This window comes from Corapipo altera, unplaced genomic scaffold, assembly GCF_003945725.1.
Source record: "Corapipo altera isolate COAL_440 unplaced genomic scaffold, ASM394572v1 67, whole genome shotgun sequence".
Classification (NCBI taxonomy): domain Eukaryota; kingdom Metazoa; phylum Chordata; class Aves; order Passeriformes; family Pipridae; genus Corapipo; species Corapipo altera.
In genome coordinates, this window is record NW_020884906.1 from 4515380 (window position 1) to 4537474 (window position 22095).

The 22095-nt window shown below is 40.7% G+C and overlaps 1 protein-coding gene across 6 annotated transcripts in view; it reads right to left on the bottom strand.

Moving 5' to 3' along the window:
- Positions 1–22095, bottom strand: part of LOC113951318 (transmembrane protein 132B-like) — a 230497-nt gene that overhangs the window by 28804 nt on the left and 179598 nt on the right. For all 6 annotated transcript variants that reach the window (XM_027652173.1, XM_027652178.1, XM_027652176.1 and 3 more), the window contains one exon: positions 7566–7709. In XM_027652173.1, the coding sequence (XP_027507974.1) occupies positions 7566–7709 (144 nt within the window). The remainder of the gene's footprint in view (positions 1–7565; positions 7710–22095) is intronic.

Consider the following 22095-nt stretch of genomic DNA (forward strand, 5'->3'; position numbering starts at 1 on the left):
AATCCCAGATACACCCCAATCCTGAAGCACAAAGGTACAGATCTGCCAAACTACATGTCATTTCTCCTCTTGTTTCTCTTCCTGTGAAGAACACCAAACTAGTTTTTATTCTAATTTCCTATTCCACATAATGAGAATGCAAAAACATTAATAATTAAAAACATAGCAGGAAAAACCCTGCCTTCTCCCACAGAGGATAAAGAGAGCTGGTTACTGTCAACAGTAGGTGCTTCTGTCAAATAAATTAACTGTGCTTCAAAATGATGATGGCGTGTCAGCCTCATCGTCTCCATCTTCAACTCCAATTATGTATCTCAAGAGAATGCATCTCAGAACACATTACTAAAACACAGGTGTGGGTAAGTTAGACCACAAAAAACACACACTCAACCTGCATTCAAAATCCAGCCGTGTCCCACGGAGCGAGGGGAACACAAAGGTTTGGTTGCCACGTGTGCCCTTCGCTGCCCAGCTGCCTCCAACAAAGTTCTCTGGAACTAAAGCCACCCGTGGCTTGAAATATTTAGTGCTGTATGTACATTTTAACATATATTTTTGGTGCCCAAACCACTATTGCTGGGTTAAAATGTGATGCTCTGCCATCCAGAATGCAGCATGTGCTGCCCACTCCCACCTCTCTCAACCACTACATCAGGGACGAGGGTGGCAGGTAAAGACTTTTCTTTCATCCTGTAGCTGACAGTTAATGGTTGTTTTAACTTTCACATGGAGCAAATTCTGCCCTCTGTAACACCTCCATCACTCCACTGCCTGTCACACACTCTCATGACTTTAGCTGAGAGCACATTTTGCCCCCAGGAGTTTTGATGACAATGGGAACCTGAATTAATTTGCCCAGCCAGAATGATAGTTCAAGAGGTATAAAAGCCTCAGAATCCATGAGGTTCATGCAGCCACAATTAGAATATTTAAATGGCCAGCTGCATTAAAGTTTATAAAGCAGAGTTTATTTCCTACAAAATTTGGAGGAAAAGCCTCCAAAAGTTTGTCATTTTCTCTCAACAACAGCTACTTATTGCTGCATTTGCTTTTGTTGAGCCTGGAGTGAGTTGTTTACTCTGTGCATTTCTTAGTATAAAATATTCAGAGTTTATCCTGAGCAATACTGTGGTTCAGCTAATGATTGTTTCCCAGGACTGGGATCCATGCCCTTTGCATTTCTGCTCTCAGAGCAGCCAAATGCTAAGCCATAGAATTGTTTTCTTCCTCTGAAGTAGCAGCTGGTGCCTTGGAAGACACCATAAGCATCTCTGCCGAAATCTGTGTAATTGCACATGTCGCCGTGGTCTGTTCTTAACGGATCCTTCTCCCAGACAAAACACTGTTTTCTCAAGCTGGCTTTGAAGACCGTGTGTGTTTAAAAATAGCTTCAGGAAGGCACACACATATATTTTGCTATAAACTGTGTACAATGTGTACTGTATACAGAATATTAATTCTCCAATATGTGATTTTGTGAGGCTGCCTCGTTGGCACCATTATTGCTATACACGGAGCTGGTTTGTGTGCAAATATGATTCTAGACCCAAAGTTTTAGCTTGGCACCATCCTAAAACAATATAGATTTCAACCTGTTGCTGAGTAACTAGAGTGCTTTTCAAGATAAATCTTTAATATGCAGTAAGTGGCTATGGTACTTTGTTCTGATCATACTTTGTCAAGCTAGAAAACTAATTAGCAGAATCTGGTGACCTGTATGTCAGAACCTCTGATACGTCAACGAAAAGCAAAATCCTTAATTCAACACTTGACATATTGTAGAGGGATCTGATGTACTCTCCTGCTCACCTCTTATGACTCATAAAGATGAACTTTGTATGGGGACAGAGAGAGTGGTTTTTTTGGCCAAAATAACTAGAAATTTAAGAAACTCATAAATTAGTTTAATGGATTGCAAGCAGCTCAATGATAACTCATTATTGCTCTAACTTAGGCTTATCTGTCTACAGATACAAAAGACAAGATGTTAAGGCAGGAGAACTGTTTCTTGCCAATAAATCCTACTGGGACAGAAGTATCCCTGCCATCACTACTGAGGCAGAGACAGCAGCTTCTTGGAGGAGGTCTGGAGTAAGGTAGAGAGAGGTAAACCAGACCTTTTCAGTCCTGAGCAAGCTCCTTACCTCCTGAGTACTCCTTCCATTCAGAGGAATGCTTCCCTGCCACAAACCTCTTGCCTCTGCCAGGCATCAGGGGAGTCATTATTTCAGGGGCTTTGTAATGGACTGCAGAGCCCGTTACCTCCCAGCTCCCAAAGACAGATGGGGATGAAGCTGACAGTGACTTGTGGTTGTTAACTGCTGATTTCATGGAGCTGATGACACTGACTCACTGGCACTAATCAGGTGAGATTAAAAGGACAGCATGAACAGGGAGATGGACTCACCGAATTAAACACTTGCACTTCAAAAGCTTTCTATCTGCACAGCTGCTGCCACAGCCCAAACCTGTCCCCTGCTCTGGGGCAAGATGGAGAGGTTAAGCCTCCAGGGCTGTCAACCTTGAACCATTCACCAGCACTGAAGAAAAAAATCACTTAAAAAATAAGATCTAGTTCAAAATGAATTGTGCAACAAACCAAGTGGCACCAAAGTAAATCCATCATATAAACAAGTAGAGAGGATTTGCACTGCTTCCAGAAAGAGTTTGGACTCCTGGTGGGAGCTCATTTCTGTGTGAGTGACCACAAAATAAAGCTCTTAGGTAATACAGTGAAAGGTACTCAAAAATATGATAGATGGAGAACAAAGATTAGCTCTACTTTATGTACAAGTCCATTACATTCTTGATCACATACTTTAATGGCAAAGCAGCTGCAGAACTTGCAAATTACAAGCTCTAGTTTTGTTTTCAGAGCTGCTGCACAAATAGTTGTTTTTAACAACTCCAGGCAGGCACTTCTTTCTGTAAATTGTCCTAAGAGTGTGCTGTGAGTCTGCAGCAAGGAATTGTTCCCAAAAATTCAGTATCATCTAAACTGGAGAAGTGCATTATCCATCCATTTCCCTATTTGTGTTTTCCCCATGGTTCCTTGTAGCAGTTATTGTGCTGGGGTTGGAGATCACTGTGCCCAGGGCTGTTGAATGAGGTCCTCAGTGCTCATCTGCTTTTTGTCTGGAAGAGGGAAGAGCCCTCTGCAGATTCAATCTATTTCAGCTATTACCTTTCCTGCCTTTGTTAAACTGTTTTTACTGCACATTTAGATAAAGCCTGGCTAGCTACTGCCAGGAAAATTAGGTCTTCTCTTGTTTTACCATGAATTATAGAGTTCAAGATAAGGTTTGTGTTAGAAAAGTAGGGGGCAGGAATGGTCTGAATTTTATTTTCATTATAATTAGACAGGAAATTATGAAAAGGTGAAAAATAATTCACTGAAGAGCTTTCCTCTAGCAAGGTAACACGAAAAGTGCATTCTAGCACAGATGGAGTTCATGGGATATTATTGAACACTGTGGCTCTCAGTGTTTGGCTCTGCCTGGGCACAGTGAGCCTGTTTCTGTTGGACTTCATGTGTGGGCAGAAATGGGCAGGACGGGGCCCTGTGACTTCCCTTCTGTTCAACTGAGGGCCCTTTCTGCTACCAAAAAAAATTAGGCTAAATTAGTCCACAGTGAATCTCCATGGAAGCCATTTGAATGACTGCAGAGATTAATTGGAATGATCAGTCACTTTCTGAGTGACTTGCAAAGGACATGAAAATATGACTAATCTAAGAATGAATTAATTGGACAGCTGTCTCACTTTCATTTGAACACTACTGAGATAAACATTTGGACTAGGAAGTTGTCCTCATTAGAACTTCTTCACTTGATGTTGATGGTGATGTTTACGACTACCATGGAACTACAATGTTTTCAGAATTTTCCTTCATGTGAAATTACTACAGTTCAGGCTTTTAAAGGCACTTTTATGGGGAGGAAAAAGGAGTGCATCAATCTTGCTTGGAGCTTCTAACTAAAGACTGACTGTGCCAAAGCCTCTCAGGTTATAATTCCTTCTGTAATAAACCTTTGGTAGTCGACTTCAGTCAAGTTTCTACCACTTCTTTCTTTTCAGCTTTGCAACCCGATTTATTTGTTTATGGTTTGCAGGAAAAGCAGAACACTGGGAGAGAAGTCCTTCCAGTGAGTTTGTGGCAGAAGACCACTGAAGTTAATGGGACTCTTAGTGGGAATAAGGTTTTTGTCCATTCAGAGTCAACAGAAGCTTCAGAAATGGTATAATGCAGGTTAAAGCTGGGAAAAGGATGTATTTCTCTGCCTTGTTAGCAGATAAGGAAGTGAGATTCCAAGGGGAATGAGTGATTTACCCATAGTCACACAGCAAATCAGCAAGAGATATGGAAATTAATGCTGAGAAGCATTTCAGTGCCTTAATCATAAAGCAAATCTTTTCCCTCAAATGCCAACACCATTAAATTTCAATAACGGAATAAGCGCAAGAGTTTCATTGACTTACAGTGATGCTTCCATCAAAATATTCTAGAGGGAAGCTGGTTCCAGTGGAATGGTTGGTCAGTATTATGACCTATGTCCAGCTGCAGGGATCAGCAGTTGTAGGGATCAGGGATTGTAGATGAACTTAAGCAAATTCACCTGTGAGATTCCTTTCAGGATCACATCATGCTAAGGCTGGAAAATGCAAGGTCAAAAAGGAACTAGGTGTGTTTTATTATATTTATCACTAATTAGTGGGCCTTGAAAAAACTGGACTGAAATATTGTCTTGTTGGGAAGCCATTAAACTGTTAGACTGAGGGAATATATGGTTTAGAATAGGAATGATTCACATCTCTTGCCTACAAATAAATCACTTGTACCTCACATATCTATTTGACCATCTCTGAGCAGTATCAATGTGGTACCAAGGTAGCTGCTAAGAGAAGCACATGTTGTATAAATTCCTAATAGCCTGGGCCAAAGTCTGTTTTTATTTAAACTAGCTTCAATTCATTTTGTCTTAATTGAAAATAATGATGTTAGAGCAGTGATCAAAGAATTGTCTCATTAATTGTCTATTAAATCATTAGCTATTAAACAGGAATAAAAGGTTAAGAATGCAACACTCTATTCTGCCCAAAAGAATATGAATATCTCTCCAATTACAAAGAAACAATAAAAGCAGAATTAACAGTGAAAAGAAGCTTAAGATTGGGTAATTAGATCCAAAATGCCTGACAACTCTGATTAGAGGGTTTAGCAGTACAACCTATATAGAAAAGGCAGCACCAATTCAGAAGCAAAGTCAATATTGACTTTACCAAAGGGGCTTGTAAATGGAATATGCATTTTTCTGAAAAAATATAGGCACATAAACCCCGTACTAAATTTTAACTCAGCTAATTAATTGTTATGGATTCAATCTTGCAACCAATACATATATTTGCAGTTAAAAAATTATGCCTGAACAGCATTCAGTCTGAGAGCACCTCTCAGTAATTTGTGACTGAAATCCATTAAAAGTACGCTGCAATTTTCAGAAAAATAACATTACTCCCATTATATATCACCAGGTTGAGGCAATATCTAGTCAGTGAAGACCACAATCAGACCTCTTGTTTTTGTTCATTAAGTCAAAATATAAGAGAGACAGGTACCAGGTCTGGGAAAGGGTCCCAGAGACATTCTCCACTGCCAGGGGTTTGATGCCCAAATAATTTCGCAAAGCAGTCAAATAAAGACCTGATTTATACCAACTTAGTCACTACCAAAAAAACCTGGCAAATTTATTGTGCAAATCTTATGAAAACTGTGCAGGTCTATGTTTTGGTCTGCTCTATCCAGGAATGGGAAGACACTCACCAGCCTGAGGGTGCTTTGGAGCAGATCTAATTCCACCGAGATGGACAACGTTTTGAAAAAGAGAAAAGGAAAGATGGTCAAAGGGCAAGAGCTTTGCTGTATTAAAGTGCATAAATCCACAACTGCAACTGGAAATCTTGTCTCTGCTCAAAGAGGTCATGACAAGACTTATTTAGTCGCCAGCTGTAGTGGACCTGTTAAATTTGGGAACCAGAACAATTTTATGTCCAGCCTTGACAGGATACCCATAAGGACAACTGCTGATTGACCAAAATGGGCTTTAAAGAGGCAGTGCTCTGAAAGGCAGCATCTCTCCACAATCTGCAGATATTAATTCTACTAATCAAAGAGGAATGGGAGTATTTTTCCTGACCTTTTCCTATCTGGTTCAGCCAAAAGAGGTATTCTCTAACTGCAGCAAGTCCTAGAAATACTACAAACTCAATCAATAGAAACAAAAGTCCCCATACACCGTTTTTTAGATCTGGATCTGTTTTTCTGAAGTGAAAAGAAAAGATAGTCTCAGTAATATCTTGATGATATATAACTTGTTGCTTGAGTTTATAATATGAACAAGTCACTGTTCATATTTATCAACTGATAGATAATAGCCACTAGTCAGATAATAGCTATGTGCCACCCAGCAAAAAAATGAATAACAACATTTATCAAGACAGTTTGTTTATTTGACAACTAATTATGTTAGTCATAAAGAAAGATATTCATCCATGTTCCTCTGGTAAGGATCTTCAAAGAAATTTGGTTTCCAGAAAAAGAAAATGGGATTTTTTCTTTCCCTATCTGATATAGAAGGAAAAATATAGAACCCATAAATAATACCAAAAAACCCATCATCCCATACAGAACTCACTGTAGTCAATTCTTAAGTTCATTTAAAACAAAGACACTCCCATACCACATAATAAAACAAGTTAACCTATTAAAGATATTCAAAAGTACCTCTTTTATGCCTAGAAATAATAATGAGCTAAAAGCTGAAAGCCATGTAATGGTGTCAGAAGTCAGGCAGTCAGTGTCATGATAAAGTCCATTAATGCTATTTTCATCTCAATGTCAGGGAGGCAGAACCAGCTGAAAATAACATTTACAAAAACCCAAAGAAACAAACAAATCGCAAAATTGTTTAAAAGCTCCCAACTCTTGTTTTAAGAACTTTTGCAACGTGGTTGTTATTTTCTATTCTCTGTCATGCTTCTCCAGATTTTGGCACCGTTCAGTATCTTTAATTATAAGAAACTCCTGACTGGAAACAGGTGATACAGATAGAAACATGGAGGAAATCACCCTGTATACTGTTACAAAATACTACATTATTGCTGGGAAATAATGGATGCAGTAAATCCAAGCAGCAAGAACAAAGACCCCTTTGGAAAGAGTAGATCTTTCCTAAATGCAATATATCAGCTACACGCTCTTTCTCATCAGCACTGACTGGCCAGCAAAGAAAGACTGGGACAGCTCTTTTAGTACCCCTGGCCCTTTCTTCCACATGGAACAGAGCAGGTCAAACAACTCTGCATCAGTCTGTTGAAATGTGCTAACCCTGCATGACCTCGAAGACCCTCCCCAGCACACAGTGGGTACCACCGCCCACCACAGAAACAGCCATCCCTGTAAAACAACTGCCTGATGGAAAATCCCAAATGTGAGCCAGGTCCCAGTATGGTGGTGGTGGAGGAGAGAAGGGTGAGAACTCTGTCCTCCACCTCAGATGGTGCCTTACCTTTATGACATCTTCATCAGCTGATTTGCACTCGATGGAGTCTGAAACGTCCACCACAGACCCGTCCTCCTGCACGGCAACGACCTTGACTGGAACTGACACCATTCTGCCCGTCAGAATGGCTGTGTTGAGGACCTCTGTGTCCTGCATGCACAGACAAAGGGAGGATGGGTGTTAGAGAAGCACAGAACCACAAGAATGAACCAACCCTGCCTCTGATGGGGACAGGCTCAGAGGTGGGACCCTCCCTTGCATACACCCTTCGATCTCCCTGTAGTCAATGGTTTAGCAACTTTCTAAGCCAAAAGTTGCCTGTGGACAGTCAAGTTTTGGTTTTGACGAACATGGATTTCTTCTTTCTGAGCTCATTTACAGGTTTGGCTGCAGTGGCAACGAAATCTGTGATGCAATGAGGCACGGAGGCCTGTCTGCAGCTCAGGAGAACCACAGCACTACTCCGATAGGATCTCCAGGCTGTCAGCGACTCCTCCCACTCCTTTGCCCCAAGTCATACCAGTTATTTGGGAGGTGATAATCAAGCATTACAATAACAGCATTTCTTCTTCACTGTTCCAGCTGACAGTGCTGTGAGTTGACCAATTTCCCTTTTTGAAACATAAAATATATGAGGAGAAAAACTATGCCTCCATACACAGGTGTTTTTTTTAATCTTTCCCCATCAAAATCCCACCTAGAGATGCTTTACCACATTTATCTCTAGTCCTGATGAATTCACAGTGCTGGCACTCTAATGACTCCATTAACACAGCCTTCCTCTGTGTCTCAGTATGGCTGCAGTTTGATTAATTACTCCAAATGAGTTGCTTCAGAGGTCCCTGCCTTGTGTAAGCAGGTATGCAGACTGGAGGGGAGCAGCTTGTCTCTGCATAAGCAGTGCTTACTGCCAGCCCAAAACTTGACACACATGCTGGGCAAGGAATGATCTGGGATTTCACAGAGATTCATTCTGGCCGTCTCGAAAATCCTGCAATAGGAAATACTGCTTTGAATCAATCCACTTTTCATTTTTCAACTTCCATAAAACTAATTGCTTGCCAGTTGAGGGGGGAGAAAAAAAAAAGTTGCTTCAAACTAATCTAACTTTAAATTCCATTATTAGAATTGGTGGAAGAAGAAATGGATTTTAGTGAAAAATTTGATGGCAGCTTGCACAGGGAGATATATTCACTATCATTTGCTCTGCTGCTAGATTGATGGAGAATAATGGGCATTGACCACAAGCTAAGGACAGCTGGAGAAGACCAATAAATACTTGCAACTAAGATGTATTATTAATCAATATTCAGAAACTTCTACAAAAAGCGCCCTGAATTAAATGAGCTGAAGTACTAATAACACTAGTGCCAGCTAACTAATAGAGTCTACCAGAGGTTTATGGGCAGCCATGTTCCAGAAAAGCACTGAAGCACACACTCGAGTCCATTTCTGATCAGAACAGCACTAAGAGGATGTGCTCAACTCGACACTTAGACTTCAATGTGATTTAAGAGTCATCCTGAAAAAAAAGATGCTTTTCTGAATAATACCTCATGAAATAAATATACCTTCTTTGTTCTGTTCTCTGCCAGGCACAAACCAGATGTTTCACGCAGTAAATGACTGTCTAGTTTTTGTTTATGCTGAATGGGCTCATTTATAACCAGCTGCCATCCATGAGAGAGGGACACTGGGAAAGAGAGAAGTATGTGACAGAAGTGGAAGTGTGAAAGAATGACTGTAAAACCTTTGCAAAGACAGATCTGAAAAGGGCTAAGAAGAAAATGCATTGCCAGGTGAAAGAAAACACTTAGATGCACCTCAGGTGGAAAAAGGTTGTATAAGACAGACAAAGAGAAACTGAGGGTAATTCATCCACAAGCATGTCAGAGAAGAGATAGTTAGATTTCACCAAACCAACTGCAAATATTCCATATATCCTAAGCCATCAATCCAGTATGAACACATACCAGATATTTGATGAAGACCTGGTGGTCCTGTGTCAAAAGGGTCTCAAGGACCTGTTTGCCAGTATGTTATTTCTAAGCCATTCTCCAACAACAGACAGTCTTCTTCAGGGCATCTGGGGAAACACTATTTTGCCCAAGGTCACAAACAATGAACACATGACTAATGCCACTTCCAAACACACTCTGTTAGCACAGAAACTCCTCCAGGTCAGGCAGGCAGCACTTGTATGCAATTACAGTCTGGTCCAAAGCCCTACCAACTCATTGGACTTCAGTGGACTTGGAACCAGGTTCTCAAAAGACCTGAAGCAACTTCTCCTTTGGTTTTTGTGCTGTTTGCTCTGTCACCCACATGTTGACCAGCATGTGTGACAAATGATAAAAAATCTCTACCACCTTTGAACCCTAAGTACTGTTTAGCTACCAAAGCTGAAGTCTGACTTTGATGTGCTGAAGGATAATGCAAAGTTTATAAAGACATTTGCATTCCTTTCATAACTCCCTGTGAAGATGAGCATGAGACGAGTAAAAGCACAAGAACTGTCCTGAACCTTCTCCGTTTCCCAGTGTGTACAGGAACCCACCATGCTAATTAGCTGGTGCTGCCTCACAAAAACTGCACTTCACTGCAAGCAATTCCACTATAGAAATCAATATTTCAGATGCCTGATGCCTGGAGTGAGTGTTACACAAATATAATAGGCTGTAAAGACCTTTTTAAGAGCCAGCTATTTAGAGACTGAAAAAATGTATTTCTTCTGAGGAAGAAATATGAACTAATTGACTGTCCATTAAATTTATAAACAGACTTTTTAGTGCATCTTCAACAACTAACAGCATTTCATCTCAATTCTGTTAGGCTTGGTCTGTATTTCCATGGTAGGGTTTACTGCAGGAAAAAAAGTTACCGAACTTTAGATACCTGTGCTGGTCATTACTAACAGCATCTCAAATGTAAGGAGGGGATTTACACAGGTATGTCCTCCCATGTCGGCACAGCATAAGTGAAACATCAGGAACTCCAAACAGGGACCACCAGCACAAAACTCCAACTGTGGACACTTCAAGGTCCCAGGTGGAAAACTGGGAATCCTTCCCCATTTCTATTGTTGAAGGTTTCAGCTGCCAGATCTTGACCAAAACCTTCAACTCAGCAGCCTGGGTGGAAGCTACACACTCATATCACAGGTTCCATCCATGAATAATAATAATGTGAGTGTTTATCTCCAGCTCTTTCTTGGTACCTGAATGCATAAGCATTTCAGCAGAGCTCTTCTTAATTACAACTGTAACCTGCTAATAGCATTTCTTTGTTGTCTGAAGGAATCTACTTCTTATGCAGGCGAGGCTAAATTAAAATTTAATACAACATCAGGTCACAACAGAACTAGGAAGCAAATGACAGCTGTTTAATTAAAACCTAAAGCTGATTAGATGGCACTACTGAGAGAAATACTCAAGAGGAAGAGCTGAAAACCACTGAAACTGTAGGCCAGGATAATGGCTTTATTTAAATATGAATAAAGGCTGCACACAGCCATAGTAAATGTTTGACAACTGGTTGCTTCGGACAAATGGGGGGAAATGTGAACGGCAGATGTGTCAAAAGTCTTGACAGAGCTGTGACTGCAAACACTGCTGTTACCTGTGGATGTGACCAGAAGCAGGGATTACTGAGGAATGACCCCGATAGGTACAAATCAAGTGAGGAACTCCAGGCATGAAGTTCCCAATATTATACTTTAAACAACACCCTGGTGACCTAAATCCTCCTTAGACAGGTGACTCTAGAGCAGCTCACCCACCTCCCGTAAACCAACATGATGCAGCTTTTACCCCCTCTTTTGGCTGCAAAATAAAGGCACGGAGAAATAGACCACACATCTCACAAGAAAGCATCTCAAGAGCCAGGAGCTGGACACAAGTTACCTAGACCCCAGCCCAAAGCCACCAGTGCATGATTCCTGCCCCTCAGGGAGCAACCGGTATCCTTCCCACAAAGTCTGGCGAGGCACAGAGGTCCCACACCAACCCAGTTTGCTGTGACATGTATCATCCTTGTGATTAATGCACAAGCTGGTCGTGTTTTTTTTAGAGGTTAACAAAACCTGCTACAGTACAGTAAACCCAATAAACACTCAATTGTAAATCAGGAGGGAAACCTAAAGCCAGCCCTATTCCACTGACAAATGCTACAGCTAAATGCCTTTTGGCATTTAGCTGAAATGAGTGTCTTTAGTGAAGAAGGCAGAGAGCTGGAACATTTGTCTGTAGAATTGCATTCCTTCATTATTATGTCTTTCCCCAGAGTGTACCTCACAAAAATACATTTGTAATATTAGAAGGAAGCTTTAGGAACCAGTTCTTCTGCCTGGAAACGGCATCTCTTAAAAAAAAATTTAAATTACAGGGCAGATTGTGGGCTGGGCTAGGGGAGGCTTTTTTATTTGATAAATTAGTCACCACCTTTTTCTTCAGATCAAAGAGCAAGGCAATACAAATCCATTAAGCAAGCTTAATATATAAATTAGGTGCTTTGCTGAAATTATTGTAATCCAAAGCAATTCTGTACTTTCCCCACCTCATGGCTGAATACCATTTTAGGTTTTCCATACATATTAATGAAGCATGGCTGTGAGAAAACTATCTATATTTTCCATTATAGCAGGTAAGATATACCATTTTGTTACCCAATGGTGAGAACAAACAACTTGAGATTATGTGTGTATGAAACAATAGAAAACCTAAACAATCGTACAAAGAGCTGATGCTGTTCTTTGACCCTTTTTCCTTCCTCTTTTCCTTTTCTTCCTCTCTCCTAATAAAGAGCTACTTCCTTGCATCGTCATTTCCATGGAGCCACTTGCAGAATCAACTCTTTACCAAGTTTTCAGGTGTCAGCATGGGTCCCCCTGCCCTGACAAGCCAGAAGGTTGTTCCCACTCCCCTACAACATTTTTCTTTCTCTGGCTGTTCCCTCCTTTCAGCCTCTTGCTCAGCATATCACTGTTAGAAGGGATCAGTTACGACAGATGGCAAATCACAAATACTTCATGCTATTGTGTCAAAGTTAAAGGTCATCCTTTATCTCCTTTGTTTACCTGCATAATAGCTTTATTTCATATGGAGATCCCAAAGGAAGAACAGGCAGGTGCATATATTCTGCAGGAGAAATTAATTAATGCAGATTGAACCATACACAGAGGTTCCCAATCACTGGTTCTTACCCAGCAATGTAAGCAGCAACCATGAGCCTAATTGAATATTATTCTAGATGTCTATCGGTGTGTGCTGCAAAACCAATTTGCTGTAGCACAAAAAAGCATGATCCAGAGACTCCAAAGTGGAATCTTATTTCATAACTTGTCTTTTTGCCACAGATACACTGAAGGAAGCTCTTATCTTAACAGAGTATACCTGGCACACGCAGTCAGCTGGAGTGGTAACTCTGTCTTGGAGTTCATGGAAACTAAAAGCTGAGATTTATTCCATTTTGTGGTTTTTTTATGAAGGAAATTCAGCTCATTTTGAGATTTATGTAGGATGAATAAGCAAAACCTGCTGCTGAAGGTGAAACCTGATTAGACTCACAGATACTGTCATATCTGTGACCCGAGGCAGTTTTATTTTATTTTTGATAACTCAGAACAGATCTGCCCCCATTAAGCAAAGGTTCAGAACACAGCCTGGTGCACTTGGCAGAAGTAATTGCAACCTGCCAAGCAGTCTCCACTGTCTCAGCTAAGTACCAGTGCCTTCTGCATGAGCAAAAGACCTTTCCTGAGACTGGGCTCCTGCTATTTCCCGTCAGCACATTATATCCCAGTAGAGTTTATTCACCAAACCTGCTGCATTAGACATTGCGACACCATTGCTCTGAAGTGCATACCTGAGGTAGAAGGAGCTGGAGAGCGACTATTATGCATCTGATTTTAGTTGTCTGCACAGAGGACAGACACCAAGAGCTCCTGAGCCATGTTTCAGGACTTTTAGTACACTGAGAATTACAGGACCAAAAGTTTGGTGAACTCTGCCAGTGATTCATGCTAGAGTTTACTCTGTGTTTAGAAAGCTGTGCAGTGTCTCAGCATTCATCTGACAGACTTGAGCCAGTTCTTCTCAACAGTGAATGACTGAGAACCATTATAAAACATATTTAAAACTCCACAGTTCATTTAAAGATACTGGTTTTTTCCATTTTTATTCCAGAAAAACCTAATCACATTCTGACTTAGTAAAATTGTGGGTCACCTCCAACTGAAATCAAACAATATCCCCCCCATATGCAAGTGAACACAAAACATGTAGAGTTGTCTGCTCAAGAGCAGTGACCCTCAGTTCAAACTGATGCACTAATGACTGTTTTCAAATGGCCATGAAAAAATTAATATAAACACCCCTCAAAGGCATTTTTTTTTTCCACAGAGGAATCTAGGGAGGCCATGCTTTGCCTAGTTTATGGAACAGATCCGCTTGAGTACCAACAGTCGTCAAAGATATCATTTCCTGGCTCTGTAGCTTTGCCCCACAGGTTTAATAATATTTAACAACACTGGGAACGGCCACTTTGAAAAGTTTCTTTCAGGCACTTCTCTAGTTCTTTTACTAGACAAGGCAATTTTTTTCAGAGTGAGCTGGAGGGAAGGGAGGGTTCAGTTCCACAAGCGCAAGACTACAGACACCGAAACATAAGGTTCCACATCACGTGAGTTTACAGCCACAGTCTGTGTGCTCATCTTCTACCATGAGCACTACCTGGGCAGAAATCCATGTCCTTCTGTAATAACAGCTGTTTAATGCTATAGAAGAATGCACAAATTAATTACAGAGTGTCTACACCACTTCCCAACATGCTGTAGGAGCACCAACAAGAGGGGAGTGTGGGTTCGCTCTCTACTTCAGACACAGTGACTTGTTAAGCCATTCAGAGTGGCTATGGCTTAAGAGAACCTATTTGTAAGCAGAAAAAGATCCAAGGAAAAGTGACCATAACATGGTGCAAAGTCCTCTGAGATCCCCTGATAGAGGGCAGTTGTCTGGCATTCACTGTAGAGGGGGTTCAGAAGAACTAGGTTTTATATCTTCTCCCTCAGCACAGTTCAAACACTGGTGTAAGTCCTGGACAGAGCAAGATGCATATTAACTAAACCTCAGAAGGGCACTATGGAGTTTAAAGTGGAATAGAGATCTGTGAGATGCTCACATTCATTGTCCTGCAAAAGGAGGATTTAATTTTCTGAAGAACATGGATCTGACAGGGAAGACCCAAGCCTTACCCAAAGAATTACTTTTTTTTTTTTCTTTCTTGAAGACAGGCTGTCTTATCTGTCAGGGCCAGACTGCTGCACTTACTTATTTTACCTATGTAAGTAATTTCACGGGCTTGCATTGGCCTGCTCTGGGATGTAAAGCACACACACATTGCTGCAGGACAGGCTTTTCAGGCAGCTGTGGGAGCAGAGTGTTTCCCACCGTGTGCTCTCCTCAGACAGGCTCTTCTCTCTTCTCCCCCCAAAGTGCCTGCAGTGAGTGATTCATTCTCTGCCAGTTCATGTCTTAGGACAGGGCAAGTGACACTTTGGAAAATTTCTCTCTCTCCATTGCCTACTAAAGGGCTCAGATGTCTCTTTATACTTGATTTCTAGAATTGGGAGACAGAATCTTTATCCCCTCCTGCTTTCAAAATTATAAACAATTAGTACCTATACGCTACTGTTAGCTCCTTTACTCCTAGGAGGTAACAGTACTCCCAACAATTTTTACATCCCTGCATGTTCCCCACAGTGACACAGACTGACAAAAACACCTGTGCCTTTTATCTACTCCACTTCATAAAATTGCCTACTGCTGTATTTGATGCAGGGAAAATAAAAAGGAGAACACATCTGTAACCAGTCCAGGCATCAGCCTTTACTACCCTTGCACACTCAGAGCTTTCAGAGATTTCTGGTGTCTTATTCACTGATTTTGGGAGCATCCATCAACTGTACATTGCTCATCCTTGCACTGCCAACTCCACTGGAATGAAGTGCTGCCTTTCAAGTCTTCAACATTTAGTTCCTACTTAAACAAACACTAGAGAAGATGTCTCCTGTGTAGAACTGCCTGGGAAAAACTTTTTTGACTGGGACAAAAAAAGAAAAGTTTCTTGACAAAAATCAAAAAGTATAAAGAAGACACCTTTGAGAATATTTTCTTTTGAAAAAAACTAAAATTAAAAATTGGGATTTTTTTCAAATCAGAACATTGATTTATCTGAAGTGAGTTTTTGAGAGTTTTCTGACTGATCTAAGAACTACTAGAGGTTTTTACTTCCTTCCTCTCCTTCTTGGCTTGAATTTTGTTCTTCATTTTAATTTGTCAGTCTGTTCACCCTGTGTGACGTGCTGCCTTGTTCTGACATGCCACTATGTCTGATTATTTCTTTTTCTGCTCAACTGTTATAAGGAACGACCTCTATTTTATTCAAGTTCAGAATGAAATCCCTTTTTTGTTTCCGTGATTGAATTTCTCAGTGAACTCTTGTGCAGTGTATTTATTTCCTGCAGACTAGGACAATATCATCTGTGTTTCAAAAGCTGAGCCACTGCTGTCAGAACATCAATATTTTTCCAGAGTCCATCAGCTTTTAGGAAACACAGTCTCTCAAACTAAAGAATGTTTTAAGAATCTGTGAGAAGGAAAAAAAAAAAAAAAAAAAGACTGACTGGAGGTAGTAATTTATAATAAAAACCATGTAGTTACACAAATGTAAAAGTCCTGTGAAATCAGCATCAAACTATTTAATTTTTCATCTTTTCCCCTCTCTTTCATCTGTCCTAAAAATTACATATTGAATGATTTATTTAAATTACTCCTTATAGCATCTAGCCTTTACACAATGCTTCAAAACCAGTTCTGAGCTCTGCCAAAGACAACAGGACAGTAACCTTCATTATACAGCTAAAATAACTGAGGCAGCAGAAATCCCACCAGGCCAGTGACAGATCAACAAGCCAAATCCATATTCCCCATGTCCACGTGTTCTGTGGTTACACCCAAAACTTGCTGTCCTCAGGCTGTTGGTTCTGTACAGTTTAAATACTAATTTCCAAATCTTTCCTACTAAATGGCCTTTTTGCATAACAAGTAAACGCTGAGCCTGCAACTTCTCAAATGGTGATTTTATTGGCTTGTTCACTGAAATTCAGCTGTGCAGTAAAACAGGTATCAGTGGCTGCAAAGAAATATAGGGGGCTACAAACACAGCAACCAGGAACAGATAAAAGGAAAGGAAGAAATACAGTGTTACTTGTCAGCCTTCTTAGGTGGAAAATGATAATGGTATATTAGCATATACTGTAATCCCAGCAACAGCCAACTGCACTCAAGAGAAAAAACACAGAATATCTCTTAACATGAAACTGTTGCAAACTTTTCCACTTGGAGAGGGCTCCCAATGCCACCTCACGGGTGGTTGGAAATGGGGTAAGACAATAGCAGGCAAGGGGGATGACATTAATGTTTCTCAGGAACGTAAAGTGACAGTGTTATTGGGTTTTGATAGAAGTACTCTGGAAACAGAAAAAGTGTTCCACTTATTATTCTATGAGTGCAAGTATATATCAAAATCACAGCACATTGCCTTGAGAAAGAATTTTAACAATGGTCTCTTGTTATTACCCCTCTCCACCAAACTCAGCCCAGGCAGGGTCTCCAAAGTAGTTTTAAAATTTTTCAGTTTAAACTGTTTGTAAACTATATGAGGTAGTGGCTGATTTGATTTTCCATCTCAAAAAAAGACACTGAAGGCAAGAAGGAAAGTGAAAAAAGACTTCTATCTTTACTCCCAAAGCATTGTCTTCGTAATTAGCCTTTAGAAGTCATTAAGACATTATTCAAACTTCACAATCTATTTCTTTAGAACCTGTTACATTATGAGAAATGGGAAAAATACTGATTTTTCAGAAAGATAAACTAGGAACAGCAACAGAGAGAAAAGAGAATTACCCAATTTGTGCTGAAGGACTGATCTACAAGATCTAACTGGAGGAAAACATCCCCCATTTGCTGCCATTTTACCTAATGTGAGGCAAAAAATTACACAGCCTGACTCAGCTGAAAAGAGAAATCAGATCACCACAACTGGACTGTTCAAATGGAATGAATATTTGCTATTGAACTCCATGAAAGAAAATTTATCTGCCCTAAAACTGGCTGTGTTAACCATTCATTCTTTACCTTTCCTCTAAAAATGGGTAGATTTTCAATTGATAATACATTTAGTTCTTCTTTTGCAGTACCAATTTCAAATTGTTTACTGCTGGAAGGTGAGAGGAAGGCCAGTCTAGTGCCATATCCTTTCTTGTCCTGCAGCTGATGGGGCCCCCTCAGTGCCCAGTCATTGCTCCTGCTAAATGAACAGATGAATACAAGGGAAGATGCTTTTTACAGAGGAAAAGACACGGTTCTCTGGCATTTTGACACATCATTTTAGCAAGGAATTGACAAAGACGGGAAAAGCATTGCACTTAAAGGCCTTCCTAAACATGACACAAAATTCCAGCTCCAAAGTGCTTTCAGTTGAAAGCACCCCTGCACAATTATCACACAGAAAAGAGTAAGTTCTCCTCACCTTCCATTATAATTTTGGTTTTTTTCCTTCTTTTTTTACACCTTGAAGTATTCAGCCACATTCTCCCCTCCCAGTGACACCTCACCTCCTCGGTGCTGAAATGGCACAGATGTGGGTCAGTACTTCCTACACTTTGTTTTCAAAGTGTTCCTCCAAAAAGGGAGGGTCTTACCTAAATCAAACTACAATCTCTTTTATTCAAAGCCCACTAACACTTCACACCTACTTGGTAAGAATACAAACAGCAACACAGCACAGGCAATTCAGCTCTGCATGTGCTGTGACCTGGCAGTGAGCTGAGGACCCAGAAGTGGATTGTCTCCTCCCAGCACAGCCTCAACAAGCTCTTCTCAGGCTTTTGATGGACAACACTTTTGGAATAAAATCAATGGTCTTGTCCCAACTGTAACATGTTTATGTTTAAATCCACGGCAGGAAGGTACAAATGCAAAACCCAGGTGAGCATGTTCACCTGCAAAACCTGAACCTGGGTCTGGGATTAAGAAATTGCACATTAAGAAATTAGTGAGCAAAGTATCTCATTTAAACTACAGCATTTTAAACTCTTTCTAGGCAACAGGAATGATCTGACAATGCATAAACTGGATCTTGAAACAATGACTGTGTTTCCATACATCTTTGTTCCTTTGCTATGATGCAAGAATTTTCCAAAAGCTCAGAAATTGTTGCCAGAAGGCCACTCTAACAAAAAGCAAAAAAAAGAAAGGTGATCAAAAGGTTTCTCTTGTGTTACTGCAAGTTAGTTTTGAAGGACAGATGTTTGTTTTTTTCATGGTCAATATGATACAAAGTGGTCGACCAGAGCCCAGCTACTGAAGCCACAAGACCACAGTAAGTACATTAAATACACCTTTCTATATATTTTTCTTCCTTTTTTTTGTTAAATGACACTGATGCTCAGCTCCCTGCCCACCAGTTACACTGTCAAATGCTGAGGTGCCTGACATTTTAATGCTGGTTTTCTTCCTCTTTGTTAATGAAGGCAATCGTGCAAGTTGTTGTTGATTTAGTTTGGGATTTTTCTCCCAGTAGTGTTGTAATTAACTCTGGTACACATATCCAATGCACCGTGACAAGGGCTATGATGGAGAACAACCTGGAATGAAACTGCAACTTTACTTCTTCCTAACGACAGGTTGTGACAGGAGTGGGAGAGATGATGCTTCCTGGCCAGGCCGTGTCAGGCTGTGTCACTGATGAGGCTGAGAAACATCAACAGCCTGAGACAGACTCAACTCCAGACGTGTCAAGCAGGAGCATCTCAGGAGGCAGCCAACCCTTCTCTGCAGCACCATTTATGGTTTGGTTTGATTTTTCTCCTTTCTTGGACAAGCATCTCAAAACCAGAGTTTCAATCTAAAAAGCCTCATCCTAGCATGCACTGCTGTTCAGTCCAGAGGGGATAAACCTGGAATCTGGGAAGATTAGTGCAGAGGAAAAGACTTCAGACTCCATTAAGCATAGCTGTGCATAGCTGCTGTAGTCTGTACTTCACCAACTTTTGGGATAACTCTTCCCTCTTATTCTGCATAGTCTCTTGGGATAAACAAAACCAGAAACCTTACATTTGACTGAAAAAAAACACTGACATGAAAGGTGGACTGGGATATGATATATAAAGATTTTGCTATTTTTACATGTGCAGTGATATTTAAAAAGGTTGGAAATTATGTTTAGATTTTTATTTATTTCCGGTCAAATGGATTGCCAGAGGATTTTTCTGACAGTGGCTGTCTGCAACTCGATGGCAGTGAATATGCAGAAAGTGTGCAAGGTTCTGGGATTTCATTCATAAAACGCTGCAATGTTAATTCAGCTGAGGTGCAGAAGTAGCCTTTTCATGTGTGTGTGATTTTTAGAGCACAGCACACCTGAGAACACACCTCTCTCCAGGGCAAAGTTTCATTGAAGATTATTTTTGAGTATTACAACAACCACACTGTGTTAATTGTGTGGCATCTTGTCCTCGCCTCTGCAGCACCACAGGAAGGGGATTGACACATAAATTCCAGCTGCTGCAAGGGGAGCACGGGCCACTCTGCACCCCATCCTGAGCATTCCAGGTCCAAAGGCACCAGAGCAAGACACACAGGCTGCCAGGAAGCTGCACCCTGAGAGCCCTCAGCCATTCACCAGAGACCAAAATGGTTGAGCTGCTTTGCACTCCAGGCTGCAGCCTCAGGAGTTTTGGTTGGACCTCAGGAAACTGCAGCTGACAGGTTACTCAGGGTGGAAGCTCACAGATGACTTGGAACCACCAGCTAAAAACCAGTGTCCTTACTCAATTATTTCACAGAACTTCATACAAAAGTCCAAGAGTTTTGTGTCTCACAGACCAATCTTGCCAGTGATTCTACTCTGAAATTTATGTTTAAAAAACCACCAGAATTTGGCTGCTGAGATCAGCATCTGTATTGACAACATGTTCATCCCTCCAAGACCCAGAGTCATTTTGCAGTTAGAGTTTCTTTTCACACAAGGTGTTCTGACAGGCATTTCACTGATGACTAAAACTTTATATTTAATATTTTGTTCATGTGCCCACAAGGGACGGTACAAACATTATTACAATTTGAAGAAAATACACAATGATTAATTGAGAAGATTAACCTCCAAAACACTTGGACAGCTGTTTCAACATACTGTCTTTGAGGCCAATATGCTGAAACAGCTGTTCTTATACATAAGGTAAAATTGCCCACTTTGTTTTGCAGTGTGAACACTCTGGGCCTGTTTCATATCTTAGTGACTTTAATGCACACCTGGAGCATCGCCAAGGGTTTGTATAACTTGCACACTTTTTTTTTTTTTTGCCACCTTATTAGCAACTTCACCAATGTCAACTCATTTGTTATCAACAATATGTTCAGAACCAAAGTCAAGTGGCTTTCTGTCATCTTTACACAGCATCCACACACTCAGGCTGCAGGCTGCTCTCTGTAGCAAGATCCTCACAGAACGGATGAATGAATTTGATTATTTTTGTATGTGCTTTTACAGTAGCACAAGTGTTCCTTAAATGAAAAGCATGTCCTGCTTCATGGCACTTTCTCTCCTTGTTTCCAAGGCAACTCAATACACAGACACATGCAAACACACACGTGCATGCTATTAATATTCCTTCTGGATGTGAGAAACATCTTCATTTATCAATGAAACACTCCACAGCTTCTGTAGGAGTGAAAGCCTGAGACAAACTTCTCACAGAGTAATTCACAGCAGGAAAACATTCAAGAAATTATTCCCTTATATTGTACACTTTGATCACACATTTTGGAAACTTTTTGCATCAGGTTCTCTGTCTCCTCCAACCACACGAACAAAGAACCCTAAGTCCACTTTGCAATGTCCTTGTGCTTTCCTTCTACAATGCGCTGCCTTCAGCCAAGCTTCCAAAGAGAAGAAAATTATCTGGGAGCTTGGTTTGCACATGCATGTCTCTGTATTCCCTCCCAGGACTAAGAAGCTGATAAAAATGATAGCACTTTGTCTTCAGGAAAGGTCCTACAGCCTTGGCCAGCCTGGTAAGAGCTGATCTGCAGGAACTGCACGGCTGCACCTGATGCTTGGCACTGGACCACAGCTGAATCCATTCCGTGCTTCTAAATGAAACTCATTTCAGAACAAGTAGGGTCTAGGCACAGAAATGATTTGTCATGCTCAGCGCTCCGTGCTAAATCACATTTATACCCTCTGATTCTCAATTGTAATCCTCTTTGGAATTCGCTTAATTGTTGGGCTTTTAAGAGCCAGGGGGGTCAGGTACAGACACTGAGTGATGAGTGAAAACTGCAAAGTGTGTGTCTGACTAATCCTGCTGTTTATCTGAGAAGTGAGATGTGACAAAGAAGGGAGGCAGCTGGAAATTGCAAGAGATGTTTTGAAAGAAAGCACTTTGAACCATTGTTTGTTTATTGTTGTTTCCATC